We start from the raw sequence: 17,952 nt of genomic DNA, 5'->3' as shown, positions 1-17,952 counted from the left end.
TATAGTGAGCATCGAAGCATTGTAAAATAAACGCACGTTCTCTGCTCGCAACTTTACTTTACTTTACACAAGCCGGCCTTGTTTTGCCACTAACAATATTCTGGTGACAGTTTCGTAAGTGACCGAGTTTTTGTGACGCAACAACTTACCACTCTTCTTTAACCTCTTGGTATACTTGCTATACTTGTTGATAGCTATGATGTCCGCGTAGCGAAACCGTAAGAATCATGTGCTTTCCTATCTATTGCACATTTTGTTCGACATGACTATTTTGCTAAAAGGGCACGATTACTCGAGCCCAGCCAACTGTGATTCTCAGGTATTCACTGACTCAACTTCGCACCACAAACACGGTTATCAGCTCGACACAATGTACAATCACGGCGCTTCTCGTGTAGTCGGCGTTTTATCGCTTAGAGGAGCATATTTCCTTTCTTCGCTGACAGCCGTGGCGCGACGTTTATCTATTGAACGCCGATAAACAATCGACGGGGCGCAAACAGCTCATATTCTATATCTGGACTCCAACAGGATGCTATACTTTTATTTTCCGATGAGCTGATAGAGAGACCACATGACGGTTCGACTTTGACTTATAAGGGAGCCGCCCGAGTAGACGCGACACTTCGCCACTTTCCCGAAGGCGCATTAGCACACCACTAAGGTAAGTCGCAAATACGACATCTTTTCTAGAGCGGTGCTCATTCACTACCCCTTTCTACTTTCTATAGCAGGGAATACGTTGTAACGTGTCGAAATGCCAGATTGGCAATGGCACCACCGTTAGTTGCAGCTGGGGACGAAATGACGTCTCAGATATAATCTGTGCCCTGGAAACTTCTTGCTCCTAGAGATTACCCGAAACAGCCCTCGAATGCAAGTGTGAACAAGATAATATTAAACGTGCTGGCGGAGATTCGACCAAGAGGAGAACGAGGTTTGTCGAATCTTCGCTAGCACGTTTCACTATAATAGCTGCTGGGATTTTACGCGTCGAAACGACGATATGATGATGACGCATGACGTAGTGGGGGACTCCAGTTTAATCTCGAACACCTGTGGTTCCTTAGCCTGCACCTAAATATAAGTACACGGGTGTTCCTGCGTTTCGCCCCCATCGAGATACGGCCACCGTGGCCGGGAACCGAACCCACGTCCTCAAGCTTAGCAGCGCGCCACTCTACATGCCGAGATATCGTGGCGGGTGTGTTTATTACTACCCCAATATGATACTTCATTCAAAATAGACCATTTGTAGTCGAGAAAGCGCATCCTGATACGAATACATGCTGCTCCGTACAGAAAAAATAAACCCCGGTACGGTTAAGAGCTGGGTGACGTGGTGCCCGCATTAATTAAGCAGTCGCTTCGCGACAGCTTCATCCGCACATCCAAACCGGCTGGCAGTGCGATGAGGTAAGGCTAACCAACACGATGGCACCGACTTCAATTTATGTATACCTTTTTTTTCATGCTCGGTGGCCTCCTGCGCGGTAGGCCGTACGCCCTTAGCCGCAAATATTCTAAAAATAGTCATCATGAAAATTTATTTTCCGAGCCCTTTAGTAGACGTTCACAACCGGTTAAGCTACCTGCTTGCTGAAATATACAAGTTCTTATTTACTTTCGCAAAAACGTGCCACATCACTGAAGCGTCGTTTTATCTTGCAGAATGATGATTCTCTTCACGACCACGCTTCTGCTCTTGGCAGGTAAGTTTGTTTTTTGTGCCTCATGGAAACGCAGTCTCGTTCGCCGCCAGTAGAGGAAACGGACGTCGCTTGGTTAACATAACGGCTTCTGCATTGCGGCCGAATGGTCATAAAAGCAGCCCCGCTACGTTAGGCATCGTTCCAGAATAGCGCTCACAACCTCACCAGAGGCTAGAAGGCCTCTAACAGGTGGTTAACGCTCCGTAAATTCGGCTACAAAGTGGGCTAACGTCCGCTACTATGTTCGGAAGTGCAACTATATACGCATGGCATGTCCATAAACTCTCACTGATATTTCAAATGTTATATGGGCTACGCAAAACATGTTTGCGCGCAAAATATATAGGGCGCATTAGACGATGGGAAATTATAAATAGGAGTTGTATTAGCCGTTCAGTCACGAATCTTTATAGCTCATTCTTACGACTACCATAACTCTAACTTTTATTAGAAAAGCTCATTCTTAGGACTACCATAACTGTAACTTTTATTAGAAAAAAAAACATTTTAAACTTGGTAGGAAGCTTTTCGAGTTCCTACCTTAATAGTTACGCCAAATTACGTCAGTATTCATAATCGAAATATGAATAATTGCAAATACCGACCTTTTAGGCATGATACATTACGGTCGTGAGGTGAACTGAAAGATTTGTTTGGCACCTACGGCCCTGGTTATTACTGATTTGGCGGATATTTGATGACGGACCCGTTAATATAGCAGTGATGCTGTATAACACGTCAAACTTATCAAACCTGACAGTTCATCTATTAAAAATACAATGCTTTTCGGTGCTCAACAGTATCATACTGCTTCAGGTTAGCATAACGATACACTTCCACTCCACAGCTACGTTTCCGGAAATGCTCACAAGCAGCGCCTACAGATATGTAACTTAAGATAATTTGATCGGGCTAGTTGTAATGATCCATCTTTGTAGGTAGCGTGAAACTTTACTAATGACAGGTCCGAACCTGTCTTTAGTAAGGTGTCCTTTGTTTGTCCATCCTGTGCTTGTCCTCAGTAAAGTTTAGCGCTACCTACAAAAATGGGTCTACAGAAAGAGGCGCCGTGACCGAAAGGAATAAATCACTAATATCCAAGCATCTTTTTGCCCTCGCGTATCTAATGCACATATTAATTTACAGTTTGCATGTAGTAGTACAGTCAAGCAATGTCATTTTGCGGTCATTTCTTTTTTTTTCCACAATCTTCTTTCGACATCCTCGTCTCAGAATTTGTCATCCGGGCCACCGGTTTTGTATTTTGAGGCGGAAATGCGCAGGCTGTAAGACGCTTCCATGGAGTGACGCGACTGTTGTAGCTTTGCGCGCCGATGTTGCGGCAATGCCGACATGATACCAGCTTTTTTTTTCCCGTCAATCACGCCTGGCCGAAAGAGAGGATTGCGCAACAAAACTGTATCCTTGAGTATACATTCTCAGCTCAGAATGCGAAGCCAAACAGTCAGTGACGAACAACACGGGAAAGCTTGGGCCTAAGGACAAGATTGCCTTCGAACCTTCAATATAAATGGAGATCGCGACATCGAACGTTACGCAACACACTCTGACCGCAAGCACGAAATCCGCCATTTGCGCCGCGGGCGTCGCTTTTTTAATGAATGTATTGAAAGCTTTACGCTATATGCGCGGTGGCATGCACAGCATACAACTTTTGAATAACCGATGATAACGTGACTCATATAAGGGCGTAGTTCGCGAACCTTTTCGACGGCAACAACTGTTTGTACTGTTTCGTTTGCTAACATGCGTTATTACATCAGTGTCAGTGTAGTATGGCAGCACACTGGTATATATGGATATCAGTTATTACTTGATGCCCTGTTATTATAAACCGCTACTGCTCGCAGAGTGAATGGGGAATATTGGTACCATGGCCAAATTTAAGTTTTTCGTTAAGAAGAGGCTTTTGTAATTGGCTACTCACATTCACTAATAACATATGTGTGCCACTAAGATTGACTGGGGATCGTTCTTACGCGCTATTCCGCCTTCTATATGTCTTTTTTTTTAGACTAAGCGTCAGACTTTAGTTCCCTAGCCCCTTGCGAACATCAGTCAATTAGACTGTACGGTGTTCTCTACAGTTTTATGTAAGAGGAAAAGCAAAGCGTCATTCTTCTCCGATTCAGTTATGTTGCTGTAGTAGCGTTCAAACATAAAAAAAAAACATGCTTGCTCGAGCCTATTGATATCCAGTTGCTGACGAGCTTCAGCGATGATGTTTGAAAGACGCTTTTTCCGAGCTTTTGCAAAAGTATGGTTATCTGGGTAAGACGAATGCGACAGTACCAGCACCTGGACCTGGACGTAGCATATCCTGAATCCCGCGCAAAGATGCATCGACAAGCACATAATGAACACTAGTACTCAATATGCACTCCTTCAAAGCGTCGCCACTTGAGAGAAACGGCAAGGTGTGTGCTCCCGAGTAATACGGTAACCTACGCCTGTGCTCATGCATACATTACCACACTGCGCTTCAGCAACACGGGAGGCAGAGGTTCGTAGCTTGAGCCGTGATCGCGCGAAAGCGAAACTTCCCGCTGGCATCTTTCTCGCGCCACAGAGGCGCGACATTCGCCCTTCGACAACGTTGCCTTGCTGCGGTGCTTATTGCAGCAGTTTTATAAGTCGGTGCTATTGCACTCGAAGCATTACGCGGCAGAGAAACACCGTTGGTGCATGTGGAAGCTGCACTACTCCGACAGCGAGCCGTCACACGCTTACACGAAACGAAATGCTAAGACTCCTCAATGATATCGCGACCAGCTTTCCTCGCTGGCACCGAGACGCCCTAAATGCGTCGTCACCGAATCGCTCCCTATCAGCGCTCGTGAGTGCCATGACACTGTACTTCACTGCTCCCAGACGGCGGCACCGCACCGCTTCGTCAGCCAAGAGCACCTTGCGAGAGAGAATGTGTGAGATATATAAGGCGCGTTTGTGAAACCTCGTGCATTTGCGTCGGTAGCCTAGTCGGTAGAGCGCCGACACCTATCGTCGAAGATCGAGAGGTCGTGGGTTCGAGTCCCGGCGGTGGATCTTTTTCTTTGTCATTCGTTAGCTTACATTTTACCAACGTATCATCCGTGAGGAACATGCATCAGTGAAGCCTTGGTGGACGCCGGCATAAAACACTTTTGTATTCAAAAGAATGTGGCCTAATTCGCGAGTGAGTTCCTTCCGACCAAGTTACTTTCTCACAAATAGAACTTATTTAGTTACATTCATTTTAAAGTACTTTAAATAACGAGGGTTGCTGAAAGTAGATGCTCCGCCTTTGCTGCACTGCGTATTTTATTATAGAAGAGAAAGCCTTTAAACTGAGCACTCACACAATCTTGTTTATATGGGCTAAGCAAGCTAAAGTCTCCTTGATCCCATTAATGTCTTCCCGTTACAGTATAGTTTGAAGAAGCATTACGATCAGGCGAGAAATTAGCATATACGTCCATATGACGTGAATCTAACTTCACCTGGCTAATGGGGGCTTTTCCTCGACCACTTTGTAATTTAAAACACGTAGACATTTATCCCTGGTACATTAGTGAAATGGAATTCACGAGCAATAGCCTAACAAGGAAATAGGCGTTCATAAGGATGGTTTTTCGCCTTCCCGTCGTCGTATAGGCCCGAAAAAAGCATTAAACAAACAGTCGGAACTACTAAAACTGGGCATGAATTCAAGCAGCCTTGTGTTCGTAGTGCTTTTTCGCATTGACGAGCGGGATTCGATAATTTTATGCGTAAGCATCGGGATTGGCTGAAATGTCAACTAACGAACAATTCTGGTCTATGATGTTTTTGTGGACATGGACCCAGATCTGCAAAAGCCATTGCAAGCAGTTCTTTGAAAAATAGTTCACAAATATATTTGCGTTTGCTTACTTTTTGTTCCTGGTTATAAGGAAACTCAATTCATGCAGACAGATCACCACTTTTACTAACTGCACGATAACTGTCGCTGAGGAGCTTTTGAATTCATTTTGATGAAAGCTATGTAGTATGCCTACGCGCTTGTACCAGTTATCTTCGCAATACTGCGCATATCCTGAAACAAATTTGCTAAGTGCCAAAATATTGCACGTTGTTCTTGCCTAAGGAGCTGCAAACGCATAAACTAAACGAACTTGATATATGAAATAAGCGTGATAGCAAGGTACCGTTCTATGTGGTGCGGCGGCCTGCGAGTACAGCATGGAGATTTGTGCTGATAAAAACAGTATTTATGAACACACTATTCCGCATAGCTAAGCCACTTAAATTTCGGAGCCAAACGACTTGTGCTGATATTATGCGTTCGCGAACCTATAGCAATACACTGAATATTTTTAACGTATAAAACCTACGAAATAAGCACAGCGTATTTCTAGACATATCAGATAGTCATAAATAAATGAAACAACTTGCAGTTTTACGAATAAATACTTCTATATTATTCCATATAAGTTTATCAACGTGATTCTAGCAGTACAAACAGATGAGTCGTTAAGAAGCGGATAAAACAGAGAGAACAAAGAAAAATGAAGAAGGAATGGCCGACTATACGGAATGTGTGCGTAAATATTTGTCGTGTGGGGAATTTTAATACCACGTGTTTTTTTGTCCTCATGACACTGGCAGTGCCTTGCACGCTATAAATGATATTAGCGCTTTGTGCAACATTTACACACAGCAGGTGCTGCATACACTGCGTCCATGCAGCCAAGCAGAAATTAACAGACACATGCGCAGTTATTACTCGTAGACAATACTCATCGGTGTTCCTCATATGAGAACATTAACTGAATATAAGTAAATATGTTCCGGTTCAAAATCATATCAGCTTTCCAAGGACAGTCCGTACTACCACCGATTCAGCAGTCAGTATATTACTCGTTATGGTCTCGTTACGCGCTACCATATTCACGCTTCCCTGTATCTTGGATTTTGAAGCGAAACTGATGACGATGATGATGATCGTTATAATGGTACATGGTGCTTTTATGGTGCAAGGTCAAGAGTGGCCCTGTGTGAGCAGTCCTAAGGCTACGGCTAGTGGTTCGTATAAAAAGACCGGAAGGATGTGTAAAATTCGTGAAAGTGAAAAATTTTCATCCATTTGTCGGTACCACCAAGGTACGATTTATTTAAATCGGCCAAGAGTTTTCGGAAGAAGCTTCCTAGTTGACGAAAAATTCGTCCTGGTCCGCAACATCATTCCTGGGCGCTCGCTCTACTATCTGCTCTAACCAGAAGGCAAGCAGTGCGAGCAATCGTAATTCGAAGCAGAAGGACACCGAACATAACACTCCAGTTCTGCGGAAGCCAGGCAAGGTGTTCGTAACTGGTATACTAACTGGGATTGATTGGCATTGCAGGCCTCAGCCAACAGCAGTCCACGGAGGACCTCAATGCATACGTCGACAAGATACTGAAGGAAGAGCTTCCCGCCGAGAAGATCGACCCCCTGACAACGCGCGGCTTCAGCTTCCACATCAGGGACCACCCGCACGTCGTGAGCGTCAAGTTCCAGCCCTCGACCATTACCGGTCTGGGCACCATCCAGCGCTCGGGAGACTGCTCTTCCTACAACCGGCTGTTCCCGTACCGCGTCTACGTCGGTTGTAATGTCACTTACGGAGAAATCAAGGTATAGGGACTCGTTGTTTGCCACTTTCGGAGTGCTCGATCAAATGCATGGTTCAGGGTCATACACAGTGTCACAGAGAGCCTTAACGTGTGTCTGGTGTGTGTCCGTATACATGATGGCGTTTGCGTAATGGCGGGTTGATGGTCATGATGTTTATTGGCATCCATAAAATGGGGCGTTGGCCACTAACCATTTAACCTGTTGTTTTATATTCACCGTCGTTTCATGCATTGCACTCCATCACCTTGTCTCTAATTTATTTATTTTTCCTTCCATGATGAATGCCTCTTCTTTTACGATGTACTGCTATGTAGGCCCATAATGACTCCGTTTCTATGAAACTCTTGAATACTTTTTTTCTACACATATTCTAAACATCTGCTGCTTAAACCAACCGTTGACCAGTTAACAACTCCATCCAAGTTGAAACGTAGGTCTTCTGAAATATGGGTGCGCCTTCCGCAAGCTCTTGTTGAGCGAATACCGGACGACGGCAGTGACATCTCGCGGCGCTTCGTCTGAGCATACCGCCTTATAGAGATTCGTGTTTCTTCAGCGCTCATGTCGAAATCAGAACAAAAGAACAATACTGTTAAAAGGCAATGCATCTGCAACTACGCCGGTGCCCAATATTTACAGCAGTAATGAAGTAGGATGCAGTTAATCAATCAATCAATCAATCAATCAATCAATCAATCAATCAATCAATCAATCAATCAATCAATCAATCAATCAATCAATCAATCAATCAATCAATCAATCAATCAATCAATCAATCAATCAATCAATCAATCAATCATTTATTTAACGTGCCCAGGAACAACCGTGAGGTCTTTGTGCAGGCGCACGCAAAAAAAAAAAATCAATAAAAATAAACAATACAATACAGACAGTCTTCAGAAATAAAAAGAGCAAAAACACGTAGACAAAGAGAAATGAACACAAAAGGGGAGGAGTAAAATAAGACAATATGAGAAATATTGAAGGGGAATAAAAAATTAGATTGCACATATACAACTATGCGGAAAGACGGAGAAGGGAAGACTTTGTACATTGTGCCATACTATGTCAAAACAGTGCAAAGCTCGGATAAAAACAATGATTGTGGACTATGAAAAACGTCAAGATCAAGAAAATTAATATTATAAAGACTTTGTGTTCTGTGAACGGTAGAGTGTTGGAAGAAGCAGGCGGGTACATGAAACGGTCTGTTCTCTCTGGTTAACTTACGCGGAATTCGAAAATTAACACAATTGAGAAGTACAGGGCAGGATATGATACCGTGGACTAGCTTGTAGAGAAATAAGAGATCAGAACGATTTCGTCGGCAGTGAAGTGATGGCGGTGATAATGATTCAGCAGTATTTGAACGAGATCCAGAGTCATTTTTGGCAAAGCGATGGTTATATATGCTGAGGAATTTTTTCTGGACTCGTTCAATGGTGTTACCGCTGGATTGAGCAATGCCATTCCATATCACGGACGCATACTCAAGTTGCGGAAGACATATTGCCGTGTACAATTTGTGTAGGGCCATGGGAGACCTGAATTCTCGAGATATTCTACAAACACATCCGAGAGAACGAAGGCCCCGCATAGCAGCACGCTTAACGTGAGAAGAAAAGTTTAACGCGCTGTCAACAACAACACCAAGATCACTGATTTCATAAACCTTGCATAACGGCACAGAATTGACAAAGTATTGAAATGACACGCTAGATGTTTTGCGAGTGATAGACATGAATTTTGTCTTTGAGGTATTTAGAGAAAGGTTATTGCCGTTGCACCATTCGGAAAAAGAACACAAATCTGAATGCAGCAAGCGACAGTCGTTAACTGAATGAATTTCCTTAAATATCTTGATGTCATCGGCATACAAGAGGAAAGAAGAATTACGAATGGCAAAAGAAACATCATTAACGTAAATTAAAAATAGGAGTGGGCCTAATACCGACCCTTGAGGGACCCCACTAGTCACTTTATACAAAGAAGAGGTTTGGCCATTTACGGCAACATAACAAGATCTATTGAGCAGATAGCTGCGCAAGAGATTCACAATCGACAAGTCAACGTCAAAGTTCGCAAGTTTAACCATAATCAGTGTGTGGCTGACAACGTCAAAAGCCTTGCTCAGGTCACAGTAGATTACGTCAACCTGTCCTCTCTGAGAAATAGGTGTGGAGATCTGCGTCATGAAACTAGCAAGATTTGTGGTAGTTGAGCGGCCAGCAAGAAAACCATGTTGATTTGGAATCAATGAGTTTTTCACACTAAAAGACAATATTTTGCGAAGAGCCAGTTCGAAGATCTTTGATGTGGCACATAGTAGAGAAATCGGGCGATAATTAGAAACATCTGTCTTAGAGCCCGACTTAAATACTGGGAAAACACGAGCAGTTTTCCACATGCTAGGAAATGTGGAAGTGTCCAGGCAGTTATTAAATATCGTAGTCAGTACTGGAACAAATATAGTACCATATGCTTTTAGTATGGCGGAGGGGATGCCATCTGGGCCACATGATAAGGATGGTTTTAAGCGCTTAATGCATTCGCTGATAAGATTTTCATCCAGCGACAAAGCACTGGATGAGCTAACTGCCTTGGGCTGTTGTCTGATATCAGTGCTGGAGTCGGAGGCCTTATAAACGGATGAGAAATGCGTGGCAAAACAGTCAGCGACGGCATGCACTTCTACCCCATTTGAGTCCTGTAGTCTGAAGGACTCTCCGCTTTTGCTAGACCGTTTACGTACATACTTCCAAAACTCAGCCGGCCTGTCAGAGGCGCTTTTTTCTAAGAATTCAATGTACGAACTATGATCCCGTTTATATAGGCGTTTAGAGAGAGTTCGAAAAAAGCTGAACTCTTCCTTCCACTCGCTGGATGGAGAACATTTAGATTTCCTGTGTGCGTGATCTTTATGCTTCAGTGCACTCATAAGTTCAGATGAGAACCAGTGGGGATATTTACGTTGTTTAGGTGTATACTGGGGAATAAAATTAAGCATGCTGCTCAGTACAAGCTCCGTAAACCGATCAACCTGGTCATCAACATTAGGTTTGTCAGTAACCTGTGACCACTATACGGTGGACAAGTGATGATAGAGGCCGTGTAATCACCTCGCTTGAACGCAAATCTTGGAGATTTGTTTACGTAACTGCTGTAGCTCGTTGTTTCGGCTGATGCAGATAATCTTACGTTAAGTGGTGAATGGAATTTGTCCGGACGTACAAGAGAGATGTTGGAGCGGGAAACTTCAAGGGGTTGATCGTTTGACACACACAGGTCTAAGACGTTGCCACTGGAATTGACGACTGAATTATGTTGCACTAGGGAATTAAACGCCAGAAAGTCCAAGAGCAGGCTGCACTTTTTCTCTGTGAAATGATTGTAATGAGAAAAGGTAAGCGTGCTCCAGTCAATTCCAGGTGCATTGAAATCCCCAAGAACAATAATTATGTGCCCACTATGAGAAGATATCACAAGTTCAATAGAAGACATGACATCGTGAAACGAGGCAGGGGAAATGCTGGGCGGTAAATAGAAGCATCCAATCAACTATTTATCACGGCGCTCAAAGTTGATTTCTAGCCAGATCGATTCTTCGATAGTTTCTAGGTCCTTCGGTCTAACGGATTTCAGTGAATTGTCAATGGCAATCAGCACGCCACCGCCTTTCTGTTTGGTTTCACTGAAATCTCGGTCACGGCGGAAGGTGGTGTAGGTCGGGGGAAAAAAGTCCGATGAGGGAATTTCAGTGCCGAGCCAGGTTTCAGAAATAGCGATAATAGGAAAAGAAGACGAAAGAACGTTAGAGAAAAACTCGAGTGTCTTGGTACGCAGACCCCGAGCATTTTGGTAGAATATGTGTACGTTACACGGCACTATAATAATAATAATAATAATAATAATAATAATAATAATAATAATAATAATAATAATAATAATAATAATAATAATAATAATAATAGTAATAATAATAATAATAATAATAATATTATTATGTCTGGGGCTTTACGTTCCAAAACCACGATATGATTATCAGGTATGCGGTAGTGGAGCTTAACTTCCTTTAACGGCAACAACGTTCGTGACAGTTAGTGAATGTACCTAGTTGTTGCCGAGAAAACAGTACGATTCCTTTCTTCCAGCATATTCATCTAGGAGATCGCGAGCTAAAGCTTGTTAACAGCACATGGTTACACCTTTCAGGTGCAAGTGAAGAGCCAGCTCAAGTACGACCGGAATAGCACGACCGTCACCGCCGACACCACATTCCCGGAGGTGCACGGCCGCCTGTACGTGTCCGCCGGTGCCTGGAAGGGGCCCAAGGCTCGCGCCTTCCCCAAGCTTGGAAACTTCACCACCACATTCACTGGCCTGGATGAAAACCCCGACACTCAGAAACTGCGCTGGGGATATTACGAGGTGGTCCGCGACATTCTGGCCGTCAGCATCGAGAGGTCGCTGTCCTGGGCTATCTCCGAGAGCGCCGGCAAGGTCCTCTGGCCCTGCTGCTAGTGTGGCTACCGTAGACAGAACAGAATCCGACAATAAAATAAAGTGATCACATGCTCTGCAAACGTCTTCTTTTTTTTACTGAATACAGTGCGCTATATACGGTTGATGCACGAAGATGCGTTAAGTGTCGTCATCTGAACATCACGACGTTTTCCAGAGCTAAGAAAAGGTAGCGATATACCTTACGATCACACAGCTCGCACATTTTTTGAGCCCAGTGATGTACACGAACTTAAAGCATTACCCTGTAGCATTAACTGTTTTAAGATTTGATATATGATATGCGGGTACACAAGGGCACAGAATGAAAATACGGAGTCAGCAGGCTGACAATTGCAACCTAGAGGGGCACAACGCCTGCCCACTCCTTCGGGTTGAGATAAGCGATAGAAGAAAGGAAGATAGGAGGAGGAGAGAAAGAGGAAGAAGATAGGAAAGCAAATAAAAATAGATGCAAGAAAAACACAGGAAGTTAGCTACATATTTCCTGTGTCTCCGCTGTTATTGGTTACTGTTTTATGCGTGAACCAACTAGGCCCAGAAGAAGTTCTGATGCAGCAGGAAAGCAATTTCTTCGAAGTCTCATTTGGCGATAATATACTGTATGGCTTGGAGGTTCCTGATGTTCCACTGTGATGTAAAGGAACCACCACGCATATCACACAAAGGGCGTTATACTAGGTGCAGTTTGTGGCCGCCAACTTGATAGCGCCATCGAATACGGTAGCAATAAGCAAACTATTTTTAATATTACTATTTTTTTTGTCATAGAGCGTTAGATAAGGCCGACCGTCGTTCACTGTTCACTGTTGTCTGTTGGTAACTATAAACCATCGGTAATGCTGGCTGATCTTAGGCGTTGCTTGATGGCTGATCCCGATTAGTGTTGGCTAAATGACGGCTAGTATTGGCGAAAATAATGGCTGTTGTCAGCAAGTATTGCCATATGGTGGTTTGGTCATGTAATGACGAATAATGCTTACGCACTATCAGAGAATTCTCAGTAGGGAGCTTCTGCCAATTTTTCTTCTCCTTTTGTTTCATCGATTTGCTTCGATTTGCGTTATTTAGTCATTCGGTATGTGTCGCTATGAGACTAGGAACATGGACGTTCAATGGATTTACATTTATATGCCAATCATACACAAATGATAGAAAAACAGTGACTTTTGTCGAGCCTATACACTTAACCATTGCATGACATTACACGTTATATAGGATGAAAGTGAAGGCACGTGCATAGCATCGTTAGTAATTGTATAGCTTTCAATCATCAATACAACTAAAGCCCCGCTTCAGATAGATTCTGACATAGGATCACCTTCATTTCTATTTTGCAACAGAAATTTTTGTATGTGCACAGTTCTTCATGAGCACAAAGATCAAGAAAATGGCTTTTTCTTGCTGTTCTGCTCTCCGAAGTTTCAACCTCTTCAAGCATGGTGTCGTCACGATCTTGCGACATACCGAACCTGTGCTCATTCATGCAAACGGGCGAGAGACATATTGATATTGACGTCATGTGCGGCCATTCGGCGAAAACCTGTCACTTTGTCGCCATTTCTGACTATGAAAAAAAAACCAAGAAAAAGAAACATCTGGTATGGTGCTCCCAAAGAGGGCTAACGATTTAAAAACTCACGCGACTTTACTCGTTTAGGTGACTATATCGCAATCATCATCATACGCAGTACTGAAAGTTTGTCAGACTGTCATAAAATTAGAGACTGGCTTACCTGCTAAGTGTAGATAAGCAAACATAGATAGACATGCAAACATAGGTAGACATGCAAACATAGATACATTGTCTTGTAAAAGAATCCGCGCTTCTGTTCCTTTAAGTTCGTCCACAAGGCTCATCTGTGGTAGCGTAACTGCGCGAAAGTAGTTTTGGACGTTGTTAGCTATCATACAAGTATTTCCAACTGTCATTCGAATGACTTTCCTTTGGCAAGAAATCCAGGGTGTAAGTGGTTAAGAATTAAAATTTTCATTGAAAGCGTAGAATATTCAGTAGACCTCGTTTTGAAGTCATGGCGTCTCATCTTGAGAACCATGACGAATCAGTGCTTCTTTTTTTTCTGTGTTGACCGCTACTCTCCGTCCACATTAAGCGATACAACGGAGCTTAAGAATACGAGAGTGTCAGTATAAGAGAAAGAACTGGGTCGTGAGAACGCTGTTCGATTTCGCCACGTATGCAAGCATTTGTCACCGACGAAAAAATTTTTTTTTCTCTCTCTCTCTCTCTCTTTTTTACACATAAGCGAAACGTATCAGGAAACACGGAACGCGGAGTTCTCTAAAACGATGGCAATGCATGATGACGGAATTCTAATTTTTTTCGCCGCACTGAACGCACATGTCATGCATAAAATAAGGAAAATTTACATTACCGTTAAGTCCCTGCGGTGGAAAAGTCCTGTAGAGAAGCACACGTGCCCACTGAATGTCATGAAGAAACCGTGGAGACATGTCCCAAGAACTCGTGTCTGTGGCAACGAGACAACTGCATCCTTGTGGCCACGTGAAAATCGCATCTAAGACAAAAATAAAGAAGGGTATATCACAGACAGAGCGAGAGAGACAGAAGCGAAATACAAGGAAGTTAACGAGGTGTTTGATTTCAGTGCTTGCTTTTCATGGCATAACTTAGTGTGTGAGTCATGCTAAGCCTCTGCCGGTGTGACGGGCTAGCTGACTCATTTGATGTCGTAAGTAATCGTGTAAAAAAGCTTTTCCTTTCTTGATGCTACGTTAGCTTGCAGTACGACGCTTTGAAGGCACGCTAACGTAGTCTCATCGTACTTGGGAAGTTTCAGAATGTTATAATCACTTAACCTGTCAGTAAGCCTTGATCGCTTGATGAAAAATCTTGATAATCTTGTCGTTTGGAAGAAAGGGAAGAGCAGTTCAGACTGACTTACATTTATGACAATATATATGATGTTTGTCTTTTGTTCCGTCAGTTGTTCGATGTCCATATTGACAAGCACTCAAATGAGATTCACAGAGAATTCACACGTTGAATTCTGCTTTGTCACAAAGAACTAGAGCTCGTAATACAGTCGTATTACCAGAAACTGAGACCTCCGAAACACACACACACACACACACACACACACACACACACACACACACACACACACACACACACACACACACACACACACACACACACACACACACACACACACACACACACACACTCGTCTCAGTCCATGGTAATACGGCTGTATTACGAGCTGTAGTTTAGGGACGGTAAAATCGATGAACGATTAATCGATTAATCGATTAAAGGTCTACAATTAATCGATTAATCGTCATCGATTTCTGCCTTTCGAATAATCGAATTAATCGATTAAAACTATTCGATTAATCGATTACGGCACCGCCCACTCCCACCCCCAACCTCGCCCCTTGACCGGAGCGCATGACTGCAAGGCCCGCTATCCTTAGACGCAGATGCCGTGCACATAGCCCCTCTTTCACTGCTTTCACTACAGCGCATATTTCTGTGCTAGCAGAACGAGCCCGGAGCTGGCGGCGGCCATACCCCGTAGAGAAAGATATAAACTTGTCCTGAACTCCAAGCACTCACCAATGCTTCAAGCCCGGACAGGAGGCGGCTCCACCCCATCGAGGCAGAAATGAACTTGCCCGCTTCTCTCCGGCTCACAGTCTACTGCTGCTACTGCCTTCACCTCATCTCCCTGGTTTAGCGTCGCCTGAGTTTACGCGGGGCTTGCGTTGTTTGCGTGTTATATTGTGTAATATTAACCATTGGTGGTTACACTGCTACCTTTGCGATGTCATAATGCCGGGCAATCGGAAGAGGAGCGCAGTGTGGTCGTTGTTCGTTGAAGATGAGAAAAGGAAAACTGAAAGGTGTAATAAATGTGGCAAGCACTTCTCGAAGCCAGCACTCCAGTTTCAGTTTATTTCAGACATAGTTACATAACATGAAATATGTCGACGAGGCAAGGCAAAATGAGACTCGTATGTCTCCTGACGAGGCCTTCACCACGGACTTACACGTGAAATTTCATCTAGAATGGAATTTGAATCGAATAGTGCCGAATAATGGCCATAAAAATCGAAAATCAAATAGAATATCAAATAGTACGTATATTTACACGAAACTTGTACCGCCAGTTACAACAAGGCAAAGAAAAAATGAGGGACGCTACGGCTTGGTGGCAGCTTTATTACGCGCTTGTTCGGAAGGGTATTTTTCTTCTGCTTTTATGAGCGCGCAAGCATTTTGACAGAAGAGCCGTCACTCCAGTTAGCAGGGGCACTCCTAACGGCTAAAAGAAAGGGGTACGGTAGATGTTTTTTTTTCCCCTATGGTCGCGGAATACGGCTTCAATTGTGCTTCATCTATGGTCGCGCAATTGTGCTTTACCTCGATGCGTACCCGGTCCCAACAATCTTCGGGCGCCCGTTCACAGCAGCGTTTCAACTACGCGCCGGCACGATGGGAGTTTTCGAACGTGTGGTGCGGTGCGGCACTGACGAATGCACAGCGTGAACGAATTTTCATACGTGAATCCAATCACCAAGGCTTTCGAGGGCCGAAGTCGAGATGTATTACGGCGCGCCTGCGGCATACGCGACCGAACTAGGCAAGAAAAGTCCGTGCCTTCATTTCACAGGCGAAGTTGTGAAGAGCTTGACAGTTTTCTCATGTTTTTTTTTTGCGTGTGGGAATTACATAATTGCCTTTAAACTTAACATGCGCTCCTTTTTGTACCTGGATATCGGTGAAAGTTTTAACGAAAGGCCTACTGTACCGATGTTAGCGTTAGTTTTAGCCACCCTACCCTAGCCAAGTTTCATCATTGGCGTTTGTCGATTTTTGGATATTTGTCCTGTCGAATTATTCGAAACTTCGAATACTAGCTATTCGAAAGTCGAATCGAATTATTTGGTTAGGTGCTCTTCGATTCGAATTCGAAACTCGAATATTCGCACACCCCTAAAAATAAGTACAATGGTCATTGCACAGCTTATATAAACAAAATGAACAGTAAAAACACACTGGGACAAAAATGATACGAAGTTTACATTGTTCGAGTTTAACAATTGTACAAAGTTATACAAATATACAAAATTACATAATTTTCGTGTTCATTGCAAAATAAGTGTATTTTTCAAGGAGGCAGGAAAAGTGCCTTTACTTGTTTTTTTTAAACGAGACATACTTGAGTTCTGATTGGCCAATTCGATTAGGGATGCATATGCATACAACAATGAACTAATCTGATAATGTATAGTTTTAGTATTGTAGTTAGTGTATGGTCTTGATCCCGTCAATTAAATAGTGCGAAGGTCATATGCCACTTGTCGGTTTAGATATTTGTTCGAGAACATAGTACGATCATGTTTGAATTAGCGGAAAATCACTGTTGCCAAAGAAAATTGATATAACTCTCAGAATGGTGGTACGTTCAGAGTCAGTTGATGGGAGGATGGGAAGAAATCATTTTAGGCTCCTTTTTTGTAGAGAGGAAACACGTTCAGCATCCGTCTTGTTGCGCGTACCCGAAGCACGAAAGTTGCTGCCGTTAGTTGAGAGAAAATGTAGCGCGGGAATGCGCACTCGCGAATTGTGAAAAGGGTCTTATAGACCCTTCATGTAATCTGCAACTTTACGCGTCGGTTTAGCGAACGTCTAGCATCCAGTGCATTACTCTTGAAGAAGTGACCTTGTAGCGTTTAGTAATACTGTAGGGTCGCATACTTAGGGAGAAATACAGCTTTCAGCTAGAGGCCCCCGTCTTCTGCTGTGACAAGAAAGAAGGACAGCTCGCGAAATTTATGTTGTAATGTTTGATACACTAGATAGCGCTCACAGGCTGTACGCACGATTGAAAAGGTGCGAGTGGCGATGAAACCTGCGTAGTATATTGGCGCAGCTGCTGTTTATTTTAGCCGAGAGGCAGAAACTCATGTCACTCTATTTCCCGCAGTTGCCTGTACCGATGGTCTGTTTGAGGCCAGTATGTTTCTGTGTAATCTCTGCATGGGTGACCTCGAGGAAAAGATCGCGTCAGTCCG

At 43.5% G+C, this 17,952-nt stretch overlaps 1 protein-coding gene across 1 annotated transcript; it reads left to right on the top strand.

Annotated features, from left to right (window-relative positions):
* Nucleotides 1-1,651: 1,651 nt before the first annotated feature.
* Nucleotides 1,652-11,893, top strand: LOC119394249 (uncharacterized). Its single transcript, XM_037661537.2, has 3 exons — nt 1,652-1,712; nt 7,097-7,368; nt 11,581-11,893. Exons 1-3 carry the CDS (start codon nt 1,673-1,675, stop codon nt 11,887-11,889), a joined length of 621 nt encoding a protein of 206 aa, XP_037517465.1. The 5' UTR covers nt 1,652-1,672; the 3' UTR covers nt 11,890-11,893.
* The last annotated feature ends 6,059 nt before the right edge of the window (nt 11,894-17,952 follow it).

The sequence above is a fragment of the Rhipicephalus sanguineus genome, chromosome 5 (assembly GCF_013339695.2).
Source record: "Rhipicephalus sanguineus isolate Rsan-2018 chromosome 5, BIME_Rsan_1.4, whole genome shotgun sequence".
Classification (NCBI taxonomy): Eukaryota; Metazoa; Arthropoda; class Arachnida; order Ixodida; family Ixodidae; genus Rhipicephalus; species Rhipicephalus sanguineus.
The sequence above is the reverse complement of the archived record's forward strand: the minus strand, read 5'-3'. Positions and strand labels throughout refer to the sequence as shown.

Coding starts and splice junctions, on each gene's coding strand:
- LOC119394249 (XM_037661537.2), top strand. CDS start 1,673: ATGATGATTCTCTTCACGACCACGCTTCTGCTCTTGGCAG. Junction 1,713..7,096: donor CACGCTTCTGCTCTTGGCAG/GTAAGTTTGTTT, acceptor TTGGCATTGCAG/GCCTCAGCCAACAGCAGTCC. Junction 7,369..11,580: donor TCACTTACGGAGAAATCAAG/GTATAGGGACTC, acceptor TACACCTTTCAG/GTGCAAGTGAAGAGCCAGCT.